At 38.4% G+C, this 17214-nt stretch overlaps 1 protein-coding gene across 2 annotated transcripts in view; it reads left to right on the forward strand.

Annotated features, from left to right (window-relative positions):
- The window catches only part of nrp2b (neuropilin 2b), a 78594-nt gene that overhangs the window by 33923 nt on the left and 27457 nt on the right, over positions 1–17214 (forward strand). For both annotated transcript variants that reach the window (XM_079822354.1, XM_079822355.1), the window contains exons 7-10: positions 2034–2189; positions 14143–14287; positions 15762–16111; positions 16826–16970. In XM_079822354.1, coding sequence (XP_079678480.1) covers positions 2034–2189; positions 14143–14287; positions 15762–16111; positions 16826–16970 — 796 coding nt within the window. The remainder of the gene's footprint in view (positions 1–2033; positions 2190–14142; positions 14288–15761; positions 16112–16825; positions 16971–17214) is intronic.

Below are 17214 nucleotides of genomic sequence, written 5' to 3' on the forward strand. Positions count from 1 at the left end.
TATATATATATATATATATATATATATATATATATATATATATATATATATATATATATATATATATATATATATATATATATATATATATATATATAATTTATATTTATTTTATTTTATTTTATTTTATTTTATTTTATTTTATTTATTTTTTTTTATTTTTTTTTATTTTATTTTTTTATTTTTTTTTTTATTTTTTTTTATTTTTTTTTATTTTTTTTTATTTATTTTATTTATTTTATTTTTTTTATTTTTTTTATTTATTTTATTTATTTTATTTATTTTATTTATTTTATTATTTATTTTTTAATAAGTAAAAAATTATTGTTACAGTAATGCACTTGTAAAAATGTAAAAAAAAATAAAAAAAATTATATTATATTAATTATATTATATTATTATATTATATTATATTATATTATATTATATTATATTATATTATATTATATTATATTATATTATATTATATTATATTATATTATATTATATTATATTATATTATATTATATTATATTATATTATATTATATATTATATTATATTAAAGCCGGTAACTTTCGCATGACACTGCTCCTATAATACATTTATTTCTTTTTTTTGTACAATTTTTTTAACTGAGAGACAACTTAGAATTATCTTCTGTGGTAATCAACATGATTCCACAGATGATGATGTTAGAGTTTACATTTATTGAACATGTTTGTGTCTATTATTTATTCTGGGTATTGAACCCAGAACATCTCTTTAACATCTCATCGCCTCTTCTTGCATGCTCTTTTCCCATTGTTTCTCTCCCTCTCTCTTTATTACTATTCATCAGGGACTCACTTCTCAGATGTGGTAGGCTGCATCTCTTTCTCTCTCTCTTTTTCTGGTCTCTGGGCGAATGCAGGGGTTGATGATGCACAGCCCGCTCTGATGGTAACAGCCACTTGATTGATGAGGGTCCTTTCCTAGGAATAAATAGTTAGCAGCAGTCCAGGGTTGTATTGATTTTTTTGTCTAGGTGTGTTTCTCTGTGGCCCTAAGCAGCTTTACAGAAGGTACTATATGTGTGTGTGCTTGTATCTGTGTGTGAAAGCCACACCTGTCTCTCTGACAGATAACAAACGCTGCAGTTTTCCCGCTCATGTTCGGATGACATCCCGCTGAGCAGGGAGAGCCGAGGTTCATGGGTAACAGCCCTCCTCTAGGACGGGAGCTGAATGCCTGATTAAAGACCTCACTGCGGTAGAGGCGGATGGGCAGAGAAACGGCTCTCGCACCGCAATCATCATCATCATCATTGCGGGGGGGTTATAATCTGTGTGGAGAGAGGGAGAGTTGAATGAAGGTGGTTAATATCGATCAGAGCTCAGGTGATTGATCTTAAGGCTCTGATAACACCTTCACTGCCGCCCATGATCTGCAGGGAGGGGATGCTCCATATTCCCACAGCTCTATCTATCTTTCAGCTCTTCCCTCTATCTCATCCCTGTCTCTGCTTCCTTACTTATCTCTCTCCTATCACTCTTTCCTTATCCCGTTTTTAGTGCGGATTGCTAAGAAAGCAAAAACTAAATTACAACATTTTGTATAAATGTACAAATAAATTATATCAATTAACACAAAATAACACAAAATAAACTGAAATTATGAAACACTGGGAAAAAAACTAAAACAGTAATACAGTTAAAACTAATGACAACTTAATTAAAAGTACAAACTGAAAATAAAAGAAAAACTCATATTTAGGCTTAGGGTTTTGTTCGAATCTCTTATTCTAAGCTTTAAACTCTTCAAGCGACAAGCGTTTTTATCTGTCCACACTAGTCGTGAAACACAATCGCAATCAATCCAAAGATATCTGATAGTTAACTGTCATGCGAAGCAGGATTTTGGACCAATGAGATGTCACGGTGGGCGGAGCTACCCAGTTCAACCCACAGAAATAAAAAACCAACCGTTCAACAAAATGTCCTGTCACTGTTATTTAAGACAAATCCCTTAATCATGCCTGAGATTTGATTACATTTTTGCATTTTTCCTCCTTAGGTGGACCTGCACTTCCTGAAGGTCTTGACGGGCATCGCCACCCAGGGTGCCGTCTCCAAAGAGACAGAAAAGTCCTACTTCGTCACCACCTTTAAACTGGAGGTCAGCACAAATGGAGAGGACTGGATGATCTATCGCTACGGCAAGAATCACAAGGTACGATCGCGCGGGAATGATATGTTTGAGAACGTGTGAGAGATAAAGCAGTCAGTTGTTCTCTCTCTTCCTGTGCTGGTTATCTATCAGAAATATGTGAAGTACTGTCACACGCCGTGTGCTGAAAAGACAATAGATGATAATATTACTTTGTTTTACCTGTAGGCCTATTCTAACCAGTGTATATTTGCAGTGGTGGGTTAGCTGAAATGCTGGTGTTCCCCTCAGACTTATTCACTTGCTTAAATCCCAAGACTATGCTGGTCATGCATAAACCAGCCTGTACGAGCATGGAAACTCAAGCCAATCTAAGATGTTCTTTTCGGGAGAGTCTTCATGTCCAGGCTGATGGGGAGAAACTAGACAGGACTCCATTACCCAGTAACCAAGCGAACAGACAGATTTTAAGGCTTGAGTGAAAGGAAAATGAGGGGAGGTCAGAGAAAGATGAGAGTGTAAAACTAATCGTCCTGCGTGGTTCATGCATCTAATCTTCATCTATTAACAAATCCCTTGGAAATCCTGTATGGGGTTGATTGCTTGACAGGGGAACATGTGAAAGCTCTGATGTTAGTGTGATGGTTTTGAAAGAAGCTGTAAAAAGCATCAGCTGCCACTGAGAATAACCTGCCGGATACAACCCTGGGCACCACCAACTGGCGTTAGGGTCTTTAGTCCCGGACCCCCCGCTGGAATAGCCTCTGGTATTAATCTTCCCGAAAATCTCTGAGCTCAGTCCACCCTTAATGTGCTCGGTGTTTTTATGGCTTTGGTTTCAGTTCAGCTAAGCCTTGTTAAGAAGTCTCGCTATGTCGGAATGGGAGATTCATGCCTTATGGGAGGCGTGACCAATCAGTGTCCATTTAGAAATGGTGCTATTAAATAATGTACTATTTATTCATATGCCTGGAAGAAATTTATTTTTCTGTCAGCAGCTATCTAGTAAGATGCCTCAGTCATGCAGGCTAAATGCGTTCAGGCATGGCGTTTTTCCAAATGCTGTTGGAGAGAATATCACCAAATGCTGAAATATAGATTAACAGGAAATAGTGTGTCTGCATTGAAATGAAAATGGAAATTTGCAATACTTAAACCGTTTTGCATGTGAGCGTCATGTGAGTCGACTCAGAGTCAGACAGGTTATTACTTTCCAGGGCTGTGTGTTGATCGTTTGGATTGATAGCACCACATCAGTCTCTAATCGGTCTCAAATGATGGTGGTGGAGGTGTGTGTGTCCCTGGTCCAGAGGACACCGACAGATTGTGTGTTTACGGACAAACAGGAAGAGCTGCTGAAGAGATCACTAGGCTGGTGGCTGATAGTCTCATTGTAAGTGTGTGTGTGTGGTGTAAGTGTGATATCAGCAGAGCTGGGGTTAATTTCATCTCAAACCGCTGTGGCGGTTCTTTCAGTTCACTACTAGATTACCTGCAGCACACTCATTCAGTCATCGCTAAATCGGATCTGATAAGATCACACACACACACACACACACACATACATAGCTCTGTTACTAAACCATTCTGTGTGCTGTGGATATACTGTAGGAAGGTACAGTATGAGGCAGCATCATAGAATCACAAGTGACGGATTTGAAACACTCTACACAACAAAAATAGTTTTTTTTAATATCATGTTGCTAAGCTACTAATACACTAATGAGCACAAACAGGCCATTTTTAATTAGCCTGAACATTTTATATACTTTTCAGTATTTAATGCAAATATAAGAACACTAATATTTAAAAGGTTTGGGGTCAGTAAGATTTTTTAAAAATAAATTAATACTTTTATTCAGCATTGAAACACTCACTTGATCAAAAGTAAAGACATCTATAATGTTACAAAATGTTTCTAATTCAAGTAAACACTGTTCTTTTGAACTTGAATCCTAAAAAATGTCAAATCACATTTTCAACAAATATTTTGATAATAAGGATGATGATGATAATGTTTCTTGAGCAGCAATTCAACATATTAGAATGATTTCTGAAGGATCATGCAACACTGAAGACTTGGAGTTATGATGCTAAAAATGTAGCTTTGTTATCATAGGAATAAATTACATTTTAAAATATATCCAATGGAAAACAGTTATTTTAAATACTAAAAATACAGTTTTGCTGTATTTTTTAAATATATATTTTCAAATAAATGCAGTCTTAGTGAGTACAAGAGACACAAACTTTTGAACGGTAGTGTGTATCACCTGGAGTTTAATGGAATTAGGGGATTGCCACCTCTGTGAAGGATACAAACAATGCTGCCTTAGAATTTGGCCAAACCAAACCACACATCTTAAAAGGCAACATATGTATGCATATTTATTACTTTTGGAACAGGAGCAGCTATAAATATGCAGAAATAGTTTAATCAGGATGGCAGATGCCTTAAAATACTGTCTAGCTGTTTTGGAGCAGAGGCACAAATTCACTTCCCTTTCATTGGAGAAACACATGCATATGCAGCCGATCCCACATTTCCACTCACTTCCTCCTGAGACTGTATCTGATAAAGCCATCAATGTAATGACAGAGCTATTTTCACAAACATACTGTTTCAAATTGCAAAGAGGTCGAAAGGTCTCAATCCTATTTCCACTTGTGGAGAAAATGAGTGGATCCCTCATGTAATGTCCCACACCTGCTCCAAAGGTCAACACGACCGTTTAAAGCAGCCCGGTCATTGACTGAGATCATTATGAAGGTCTGGTAAATTCCTTGCTTGTTTAACAATACCATCAAGGGGGTTATATATATAGAGAGAAAGATAGAGAGAGAGAGAAAGAGAGAGAGAGCATATGGTATGTGTGTTAACGTGTAAAATCCTAAGGCGAAGCATTCGAGAGCGCTGTCATGGGAGATGACATCAGCTCGGACTTCAAAACAGCTTCGTCCATCTCTGTGCATTCCTCCGCTTCACATGGAGTGTGTGGATAATGGAAGGCCGCTGCCAGATCCCAGGAGGAATCTTCTGTTCTATGGGAGTGTACCACTGAGGGTTTAACCTTTAGTGATGTCATAAACTAGAGAATAGATGCTCTTTGATTCGAGTCGTCTGCATAAAGCACAGGCAGAATGTGTGACGGAAGGTGTTCAGTGAACTGAGGAAACCCTTTCACACATACTCAAACAAAAATACACAGTTACCTGCCTTCAGTGGGGTCGTGCAAATGTGGTTTTCATTCCCTGTGACAAATGGTGGTTTTAGAGGAAGCATTTACACCTCTGAGGGTCATAAAATATATCGTCTGTTCTTCCAATTACCGTGTGTGCTGATTCCAAGTTGACTTAAAGCAGCAGTGTCTCATTTCCACACTGCTTGTTGCACCAAAATAGAAGCAGAACTGCAAAAATGATACGTTTCCAAACAAGCTTCCCAAACACTCCCACATTTGTTGATTCCCTCGACCAAAATAAAGTAGGATTTTCACATTGACTTTTGGATTACTGCAGAAAATAATCTCTGTGACCAACAAAAGTTTATGATTCTCACACGTTTTGCTCATCATGATCACAACTTTTATGAATTTTGAAGCTTAAATTCAGTCGCCAAAAGCTAAAGTTATAAGCGCACTGCACCATACACCTTCCAACAGCTCTTTCAGTCTTCATTTAAACTTGGAACGTTTTTGTTAGAATAGTTAGCAAGAGTGTGAACTTTTGTAGTCCCATTTAGCCACATGTTGATAACCACTTTTTTCAAGACAAGAAAAAGCTTACAAAATCACGAGTGGATTATTTACTAATGTATGAAAGCTTGTTTCCCACCACAGAATAAAAAGTAAAAAAGGTAATTGTGCCTTTTTTTCTCTCGCAATTCTGACTTTATATCTCACAATTCTAACTTTATATAAAGTAATTCTGACTTTATGTCTCGCAATTCTGACTTTATGTCTCGCAATTCTGACTTTATATCTCGCAATTCTGACTTTATATCTCGCAATTCTAACTTTATATAAAGTAATTCTGACTTTGTCTCGCAATTCTGACTTTATATCTCACAATTCTGACTTTATATCTTGCAATGCTGACTTTATATCTCACAATTCTGACTTTATATCTCACAATTCTGACTTTATGTCTCGCAATTCTGACTTTATATCTCGCAATTCTGACTTTATATCTCGCAATTCTAACTTTATATAAAGTAATTCTGACTTTGTCTCGCAATTCTGACTTTATATCTCACAATTCTGACTTTATATCTTGCAATGCTGACTTTATATCTCACAATTCTGACTTTATATCTCACAATTCTGACTTTATATCTTGCAATTCTGACTTTATATCTCACAATTCTGACTTTATATCTTGCAATGCTGACTTTATATCTCACAATTCTGACTTTATATCTCACAATTCTGACTTTATATCTTGCAGTTCTGACTTTATATCTCACAATTCTGACTTTATATCTCGCAATTCTAACTTTATATAAAGTAATTCTGACTTTATAACTCGCAATTCTGACTTTATAACTCGCAATTCTGACTTTAACTCGCAATTCTGACTTTATATCTCGCAATTCGGACTTTATATCTCAATTCTGACTTTATATCTCGCAATTCTGACTTTATATCTTGCAATTCTGACTTTATATCTCACAATTCTGTCTTTATAACTCGCAATTCTGACTTTAACTCGCAAATTTGACTTTATATCGAAATTCTGACTTTATATCTCAATTCTGACATTATATCTCGCAATTGTGACTTTATATCTTAATTCAGACTTTATATCTCGCAATTCGGACTTTATATCTCAATTCTGACTTTATATCTCACAATTCTGACTTTCTATCTCGCAATTCTAACTTTATATAAAGTAAATTCTGACTTTGTCTCGCAGTTCTGACTTTATATCAAGTAATTCTGACTTTATACCTCGCAATTCTGACTTTATGTCTCGCAATTCTGACTTTATGTCTCGCAATTCTGACTTTATAACTCGCAATTCTGACTTTAACTCGCAATTCTGACTTTATATCTCAATTCTGACTTTTATCGCGCAATTCGGACTTTATATCTCAATTCTGACTTTATATCTCGCAATTCTGACTTTATATCTCGCAATTTTGACTTTATATCTCGCACTTCTAACTTTATATAAAGTAATTCTGACTTTATATCTCACAATTCGAACTTTATATAAAGTAATTCTGACTTTATTTCTCACAATTCTAACTTTATTTAAAGTAATTCTGACTTTATACCTCACAATTCTGACTTTATATCTTGCAATTCTGACTTTATGTCTCGCAATTCTACTTTATGTCTCGCAATTCTGTATTTATAACTCGCAATCCTGACTTTATATCTTGCAATTCTGACTTTATGTCTCGCAATTCTACTTTATGTCTCGCAATTCTGTATTTATAACTCGCAATCCTGACTTTATATCTAAAAATTCTGACTTTATAACTCGCAATCCTTTAACTTGCTATTACGAGTTTATGTCTTGCAATTCTGAGAAAAAAACTGTGAGATAAAAAGTTGCAATTCTTTTTTAAATTGTTTTATTCCGTGGCAGAAACAAGTTTCCATACTAATGTATTTCATTTAATAGAATAAAATATAAAAATATCTGAAACTTTTGTTAACCACAGACCTTATTTAAGACATTTACCCAAAAACCCATAAAAAAAAAACACTGATTTTGAGACCATGGAACTATAAGTGCAAGAATGCTTATTCCCTGGTTTTAGGACTCGCCAAGCAGAACAAACGAAAATCAAAAGGGGTTCTTTACTTACAGTTGTTTGTGTACGTGAAGCCGGGATATAGGATAAAGTGTTATAACAGAAATTTTCCAGTGTTTTTTTCTGAAACACAGTGGGAAGGTAAAGCGAGGAGGGAGGGCTTCCACATTCCAATCTCTCCAACTCAATCTCACATGCAGACTGGGAATTAAGAGGAAAGCAGGAACCAAATCAACGTTCTACACTTTTTCCCTCTGAATAGGATTTAGTCTTTTGGACATTGTAATCCACAAGATGAGCTCCCACACTAAATGAGCTCTTTGGAAGGAGTTTAATGTTTTATATTTACATCATGTTGAATCACACCCTTGGAGTTTTTGACTCATGCTTAGTATTTGTCAAAAATATCACCAGTATTTAAAATTTGTGACACATCACAAGCCTTTCTAGACAATAAACAGCTGCACTTATATGTCATATGGCAATCAGTGAATGGCACCAACACACCAAATTTGGTTACAGTATCTGAGCCCCTCATTGCTGTGCCACCAGCAGACAATCAGTCAAAACCATCTATGACAGCAGAGCATACAGCCAAGGGCCGTCTGGGGCCCGGAGCCAGCACACAGGCTCCAAACTGATAGACACCATATGACCAAAATCTGACATACCAAGTTATATTTCTTCTAAAGCTCTTTTGAACTTTCTAGTTCTTGCATAATTATTCTACATGCAGTTTTTCTGACCTTATATTTCATATTTGTAATTATAAAATAATTTGTCTCAGAACTATTTCAGTTGGTCTCTCTGTGTGTTTCTCCTCCGCTGAGGCTGAACCTGCACTGGCCTGCAGCCAACTGGAGCCCGGCTGCTCTGTCAACATCTTCATCTTGGCCGTGAAGGTGTGGGAGAGGGCAGAGAGAGAGAGAGAGAGTAATGACTCGAGCAGATCTGTGAACGCTGACCACATTTCCCACCGGCCCCATCAGTCTGAGGAAAAAAATAGTGTGGCAGCGAGCCAATGCAAAGCAGTGAGAGATGGAGAGAACGAAAGACAAAAAGACAGACAGGGGGAAAGATGGACAGGGCGGGGAACACAGCACCTCTTTCAGCTCCCAAGACCCCAGTGCGGTCGTGTGGCTTTCCGTAACCCAGCCTGAGCAGTCAGGCATTGTGGGAGAGCGTGTCCACCTTTACACGACCATAAATTCTCTCTTCTCTTTCGCTGTTATATTAACAGTGACAACATCTCGCAGGAGGTGTGTGTGTGCGTGTGTGTGTTCTCGCACTCCAACCTCATAGAGGGTTCACTTTGTGGGGTTTTTATTATTTCAGTAGTCCGCCCTTGTGCCAGACATTTGAATAATTCAGACAAATTTTTTAGGAACTCTTAACTAGGAACCTGCCCTGTTGGCCCCCACTGAGGGAGGACCCCATTTCACCTCATGAATATTCCCGCACAATATACACGTTTTCCTGCGCTGATGAATTTCTAAAGAGTTCGTTCAATGTAACTACTCCTGGACTGCCAGACGTAATTTTTCAATAATTCATATAAGAGTTGATCGGTCTATGTGTGTGTGCGTCTAGACAGACCAGCAGCACTACGGCCATTTACGCTGTCATCAGATTCCTGTTTTTCCACAGATATATTGCACAATCCTTTTGTGTAAACAGGAAAAACACATCATGTGTTTTTGACTGACTTGCATCTAAACACTCTTTAATGTCTTTATCGTCTTTATGGCTTTATTGTCGTTTTGGGTCAGACTTGGCGTTCATCAAGAACATTGAATCATGGCCACAAGTCGCATGTGAGCTGTAAGAGTGTGAATTAAATTATTATTATATATATTTAGGGATGACTTTCACTTTTTTGTGGCTAAACTGCCATATAGATATTTTTAATATCTCATAATTTGGCAGCAAGTATATTAGGCTGCTGTCACTTTAAGACCTGACACACGGATTCATTATACTTTTACACATGTGTTTTCTTTCTCAACTTTACAACATAACTGACTATGCTTACATTTTGACATTATTTTGTTTATATTTGACTGTTTAAGCAACAAAAAAGAACTCAATTTAGTACTGAGAGGCAGCTTTATGGTGTACTTTGGGTGTAAGCATAAAATCTGCAGGAATGAGTAAAATGATGCGCAATAAGCGCATTCCCACGCTGAAATCCCACGCCCTGTAACACCAACAATATTCATCCGGGGCGGGTTTTTGTGTTAACTCGGAGAGATGAGAGAGTGAGTAAGAGCAGCTGGTATCGTGTATCTATTCTGCAGAAAATGAGTATTGGAAGCGTTTCAGATATTTCAGTATCGATATGTATCGAAAAATCTGTATTTTTGACAACACTAGTGAGGTGACTACACATCACTGCTGAAATCCACCCGCATTTGGTGGGTTGGCCGGTGTTAATGTGAAACCCTGTGTACATTTATTTAAATGCTTATTATAGAAGTATTAGAAGTCTCTTGCATCTTCATGACCTACAGTATTACAATAACCTCATAGTCTCACAGCCTGATTTATTTAGTTTTAAGTTGTATACAGCTCTTAAAGTTAAATAGGCTAAATATCCGTGTGACTCAGGACTGTGCAAATGAAGTTTAATTGTGTGATATACTAATAGAGCAGGGCAGACCTGTGTACTATGAATGTTTGAATACAAACACAGTCAGTTATATCTTAAGTGAATTTACAGAAAAAACTAATCGACATGGATCAGCTTTAGTTTTATGTAAATAACACTGATACTAGTGAGTTTTAGAGAGCACGATAATTATTTCAATTGAATGTCCAAAAAGAAAAATCAACTTGTCCATCACTACTTCTCTGTCATCAAAACTACTCCAAATCATAATTTGGCAAATTTGGTAATGCTTTCATCTGCCAATAAAAGTACTCACTGCTTTGCATAATAGTATAGCAGAAAAACTGTGACAAGTCTGCTTCTAACACCAAATATACTCTGACCCCCACTCACGTGCAAAGACAGACAACACATACCTGATACTCTCCACAGGCTGCATGCTGGGAAACACTAGCAGCCGTGCCGGAGGGAACGTGATATAAGTAACGTACGCAAATGCATGATTCATGAAAGTAATTTAGCATAAACCTTCCGATGACGGCAGTGTCCATTTGTTATGTCTCTGGCTACAGGCACGCCTGCACACACAGAGAGTGCATCAATCAAAGATTACGCCTAGACTGCATAGTGAGAGAGAAACAACGGAAAAAAACGACAATGTAAGGGCAAAAAATAGAGGAAACGGGTGCGAGGGTGGCCTTGTATCAGTAGACAGCCCGTGACAGCAGGGTTGACAGCAGTTCTCCTGTTTCGGTGTGTGGGAGTCTGTCATTACCAGCACCTGCGTGTCTGTCAACACAACACCAGTCAGAGGCCATTAGAGCACAGGGATGCAAAGAAAACATTAGCAGGTGCGTGCCTGTGTGGTAAAAAGTGAAGTAAACAGCAAAGGTATAGTTTCATATCGCTAAATGTTTGGCTAGAAGCAGTATTGGATGCCGCCTCCACAATGGATTGACTGCTGCTGTCAGATTCCTAGACTTTCTGTCATTTCTGTCATTCCTCTCGCTTCCCCTTTTCCTCTGTCTTAGAGGACCAGTGGGAAATCACCGTTCTTCAGCTTCATCTCAGCCTGCTCCCTAACGTCCGCGCAGTAATTGGACTGCTCAATCCTGTTATGCCTTTTAGTTTCTTCTGTGCCTTTTGATCATTTTGGCATCTTCATGGTTAATGGTTAGTGCTTGGAACTTTATCCATAATGGCCAGTGTTCCTTCTGTCCCAAATCCCATGTGTTCATACATCTATACATCTGTTCATCTGTTATGACAGTCTCACACCTCCCAGTTTCTTGCTGGTTTGGATTAAACAGGTTGGCGAATCAGAAGCCAGGAAAGGGAGCCGTCCAGACAAGGGACAACAGTAAAAACAAACATTTGTAAACGTATTATTATTATAATTGTAATGTTGTGGGTGGTTGATGAGTGTTTGCTAATGAGTAAAAATGGGTGGTTTTAGTACTATATGTTGTTACTAGGGGGTTCTGTGTGGTTGCTAGGTGGTTACTAAGTCAAGGGATATGGGACAGGTCCTTCCAGCAGTGCAAGTCTATGGTTCTTGTTCGTTCATAAGTTTGAATGTTTAGAAAAGTAATAGCAAAACCACATGATGCTAGATGTTACTGTGTGTGTATGCGTGCGTGTGTGTGTGCGTGCGTGTGTGTGTGTGTGTGTGTGTGTGTGTGTGTGCGTGCGTTTGTGCTTGTTTATGTATTTACAAGTCAGAATGTATGTTATTGTTAGACGACCACGAGTCTATGTTTTTTATTAACTAATACTAAAACTATTACAAATAATTTTGTTAGTTGAAGTAAAGCTGAAATAAAATAAAATATAAGGATGAAAATTGTAAAGTAAAGTTCAAGTACTAAAATTTCTAAATCTTAAAACTCAAATAAATATGAATTAAAGCAAAAAAGCTAACTATAAAAGCCTACAACAACATTATTACAACTAAAACTAAAATGAAAGAAAATATTAATAATAATAATAATAATACAATTAAAATAAATATATATATATATATATATATATATATATATATATATATATATATATATATATATATACTAAATAACATTTATATAAATATATTTATACTAAAATAACATTGCCACGAGTACGCCTCTGGAATATTTCGCAGGCTTCTTGATCTAACTGCGTTTGTTTTTTTTCAGAAGTGCTGGGTGTGTGTTAGGTTATGTCAGTGAATCGTGAGAAATAGGACTCTCCCACACACTAAAGAGGAGATATATTACACACTGCATGCCCCCAGTGGTCACACACACAGACACACACACTACTTGGCTCTCACATACTGTGCTGTGTTGAAAAACTTCAGAGGCAGTGAAGGGGTAAGGTCACACACTCCATCATGAGGTCATTAAACAAAAGCAGATTTCTGCGATGCATGTCTGCATCTTCCTACTGACAACAGCTTTACACACTCCCTTTTTCTTTTAAAGCATCTCTCTCCTCACACACACTTTTTCCCAAGGTTTCACTCGTCATCTGTCTGTCTGTCTGTCATTTTTTACCTTAACTTTGGAGATTTGCAATTCCCTGAATTATTGTATTATATTTCAGTATTGTGATTGAATCTTTCACGTTGTTAATATTTTAATAGTTAAATAAATATTGCCATATATAAATGTTTCATTCACCAAAAGATGGCAGGTATATTTGCAGTAATCTGTGAGTTATGATAAAATATGTGAGAAATTGAACAATTGCCCCAGGTCTCCACCGCTTTTAACTAAACATATGCGCAATGATTAATGACCACAGGGCCTCAGTTCATAGTTTTCTTCTTTTATTTTATGATATATTGGGGCGATTTACCAAAGGTCAGGAGGTTTTTTTATTCTCATTTCTCTTACCAGTCTTTAATCTCTTCCTTCACTCTCCGCACAAGCCGGCCTAGGACGGACCTGACCCAGGCCAGCTGGCCCGGATGTCATTGGATCCTGAGATGGGTCAGGTCCTTAGGGTCCAGGCTTTGTTTTTGTGTGTGCAGTGGAGCAGGACTCGCCCTCTTCTGCTCCTTCTACTCTTTCCTACTTCCTCTCTCTGGAGACGAAGACCCTGACAGAGGCTCACATCTCTGAGGAAGAAGGAAAGATGGAGATTTGCTATCAGAGCTTGTCATCTTGTCCATCCTCACCATTCCAAAGATGCAGTGACTGAAGCACATGGCATATTTCTATGATACCCTGGGAACTGCATGCTGAAATATTAATCGTCTATCTGACATACTGATGTAAACAATGAAAACACTGCAAAAGACGTGGTCGCGCCATGTTTTATGTCTTTATGTGACAAAAATCAAGCCCATAGAGTGACAACAGATTTTTCAAACACTCACACTATCTCACCCATGTCTGAAGTCTTTAACTCATTCTGGAGGAAACAGCATTTCATGTTTGAATTTACGATGCTAACATTGGCGTCTATATGTGTATTTAGCAGTGTGTGTATTTTGACAGCGATTAAGGTCACAATCTTACTTGACCCCACTAAAGAAGCTCTTGGTGTGCGAGAGTTTGTGCTTGTTTGTGAGGTTAGTTTGTTTTGAATGAGTGGCCTCAGCCAAACCACCTCCTGAATAGTTGTAAATCTCTCTCATTTCTCTCTCTATGTCTCCTTAGGTTTTCCATGCGAACGTAGACCCCTCAGAGGTGGTCCTGAACCGGATCCCTCAGCCCGTCTTAGCTCGGTTTGTCCGCATCCGACCTCAAGTGTGGAAGAATGGAATCGCTTTACGCTTCGAACTTTACGGCTGTCAAATCACGGGTCAGTAAAACTCACGCCACACAATTTTCTCCAAGTCTGTTTCACCAGCCCTTAAGGGAACTGATTTGTAACTTTTAGAATGGACTAAACATATAGGCTGTATTAAAATATATGTCTCCATTTATTTTAATTCGATTATGCTATTCGCAATGCTTCATGAGATTGTAACTCTTTAGATACTGTAGATAGATAGATAGATAGATAGATAGATAGATAGATAGATAGATAGATAGATAGATAGATAGATAGATAGATAGATAGATAGATAGATAGATAGATAGATAGATAGATAGATAGATAGATAGATAGATAGATAGATAGATAGATAGATAGATAGATAGATAGATAGATAGATAGATGATAGATAGATAGATAGATAGATAGATAGATAGATAGATAGATAGATAGATAGATAGATAGATAGATAGATAGATAGATAGATAGATAGATAGATCTTCATCTCTTGTGAACTTTCGTACACAGCAGGCCCACAGATAATGCACGTGACAAATGTTGTTCCAGACGCCCACTGTGTCCCTGTCAAGTGAACTCAGATGTGTATTTATCAGAGCTCTTTAGGGTCCTGATTGAGTTTGGCTATTTATGGAGATGGGGAGATAGCAGTCACCTAATTCTGTTAGCATGTCCTGCAGCAGAAGAAAGAGGTGAGCTGCTTTTGCACTGATGTTATCAGGGACATCACACTCCATCATTACGCTATTAAACAGTGATTCTCTCCTATTTTCGTCGACACTGAGCAGGACAAATGCGCTTTTAGAGACAGGGTCTTTTTCAACACTGACACAAACGACGTACGCACACGCCATTGGCCTCCATATTAGACCTGCTGCAGTCCCACGGGGGCCGTTGTCCCTCGGGCATCGAGCCCAGAACAAGCTGCTCTCAGTGAGGCTTGTCCCTGCCCTTCCTGTCTTTCCCACGAAAGAGTGATGCTCGGCCCGCGGGATATCCGGCAATGCCAAGCCTATAAAGATGCCCGTGAAGCCATCGATCACGTTCGTGCCGCTAGCCTCGATCTGTGTTTTACTGCTCTTTCTGTCGGAGTGTGGGTGTACCTCTGGGTGTAATTCAACTGAGATTGTTAGGATGGGCTTGAACCAGATGCCCCAGCCTGTTTTCCTGTTCTTTTGTTCTGTGTTTAAGCCATAGGCCAAAATCAATCATTTATTTCTGGTAGCGTTTGTATTTGTGGCGGTTGAGCCAGAGAAGGGCTGTTTTGGGCTGAGTGGGTTTGCTTTTAACTCTGTAGAGGTGAACCTAACAAACCTGGAACACGAAATTCTTCCTGTAATAAATCCTACACACGCACACACAAATGCTCTGTTTATTTATTATTTACTCCTAAGGCCTCTCTCATGACATAACAACATGAAACATTGATCTCTCCAGCCTTAAAATGTCAATTCCCATTTGCTTCACCATAACTTTTTTTGCTTGTCCATCCTCCGTTCAGACGCTCCATGCTCCGAGATGCAAGGAATGCTCTCAGGCCTCTTGCCAGACTCTCAGATCTCAGCCTCCACCATGAGGGACATCCACGGGGCCACAGGTGCCGCCCGGCTGGTGGCCAGCCGCTCAGGGTGGTTCCCCAGTCCCGCGCAGCCCGTGGCCGGTGAAGAATGGCTGCAGGTGGACCTTGGAGTCCCCAAAACTGTACGGGGTATCATCACGCAAGGGGCCCGTGGGGTGGACGGCAGTAACAGCGCAGAGAACCGGGCCTTCGTGCGGAAATATAAACTGTCCCACAGCTTGAATGGAAAAGACTGGAGCTACATCATCGACTCCAAGACCAATTTCCCAAAGGTGAGAGCTGGGTCTGATTCATTTTTATTTATGATTTTATATTATTTTTAATCTGCTTCCAAACTATGGTCTACTAATCAGTTGAGAAAAAATGGTTAAAGTGATCATTTGTTGTAGTCTAGTTCAGGTTGTTGGACTAGATCAAATTGCTCAAATCAGGCCCTGGAGGGCCACTGTCTTGCAGAGTTTAGCTCAAACCCTGATCAAACTCAACCATTCGAGGAACACAGGTCTAGATAGTTGATCAGCTGGGTTTGACCTGGTAGTCCGTTTAAGTCAAGAGCTGGTTAGTCAGTTAGACTTCTTTGAACCCTGCTTTCCCTTCTTAAGCAGGGTAGAGTCTGCTTTTTCCAGCAGAGGACTGAAGTGATGAATGTGATGAAGGTTAATTAGTTAATCGTGCAAATTTAAATATTGTGGGTCGCTGAAAAGGCTACAGTAATGAACAGTTCACCACAATCAGATTATTAACAGACTTATTTCATTCTTTCCTGCTCATCTCAGCGACTCAGCATTTCACTTCTAGATTCCCAATCTCCCACTCTGAGAGCAGAATTCAATTATGCTGCAAGCTTTGATAACATTCCAGTGAAATCATCCACAGTTGTGTTAATTAAAACCTGAGCTGCAGAGCTGCATCAGAGAATATCCACTAGCTTTCCTCTCTCAATCACACAGCTGTGCTAAAGTGTTTTTGTGATTCTGCTCCTCCAGATTTTTGAGGGCAACACACACTACGACACCCCAGAGATCCGTCGCTTTGACGAGATCGTGGCCCAGTTTATCCGGGTGTATCCAGAGAGGTGGTCGCCCGCCGGGATCGGAATGAGACTGGAGGTACTGGGTTGTGACTTGCCAGGTAAGACCTTTTCTATTATTTTTTTTATTGTATTTTTTTTATGTTTTTGTTCTTGCTTTGGATTTGTTTTGTGTCTCATTCTTTATTCTACTACTTTAGACATAACACAAAGCGAAACGATAAACTATGAATCTGCTGAGTAATAAAGTTCATTAGCCTAGCTGTAGGCTATTTACATTGCCGTTAGCAACTTCACATTAATATATAATGCAAATGATGTGCGGTGACAAGTGTGTGCATTTAT

This window comes from Gobio gobio, assembly GCF_949357685.1.
Source record: "Gobio gobio genome assembly, chromosome: 7".
NCBI lineage: Eukaryota > Metazoa > Chordata > Actinopteri > Cypriniformes > Gobionidae > Gobio > Gobio gobio.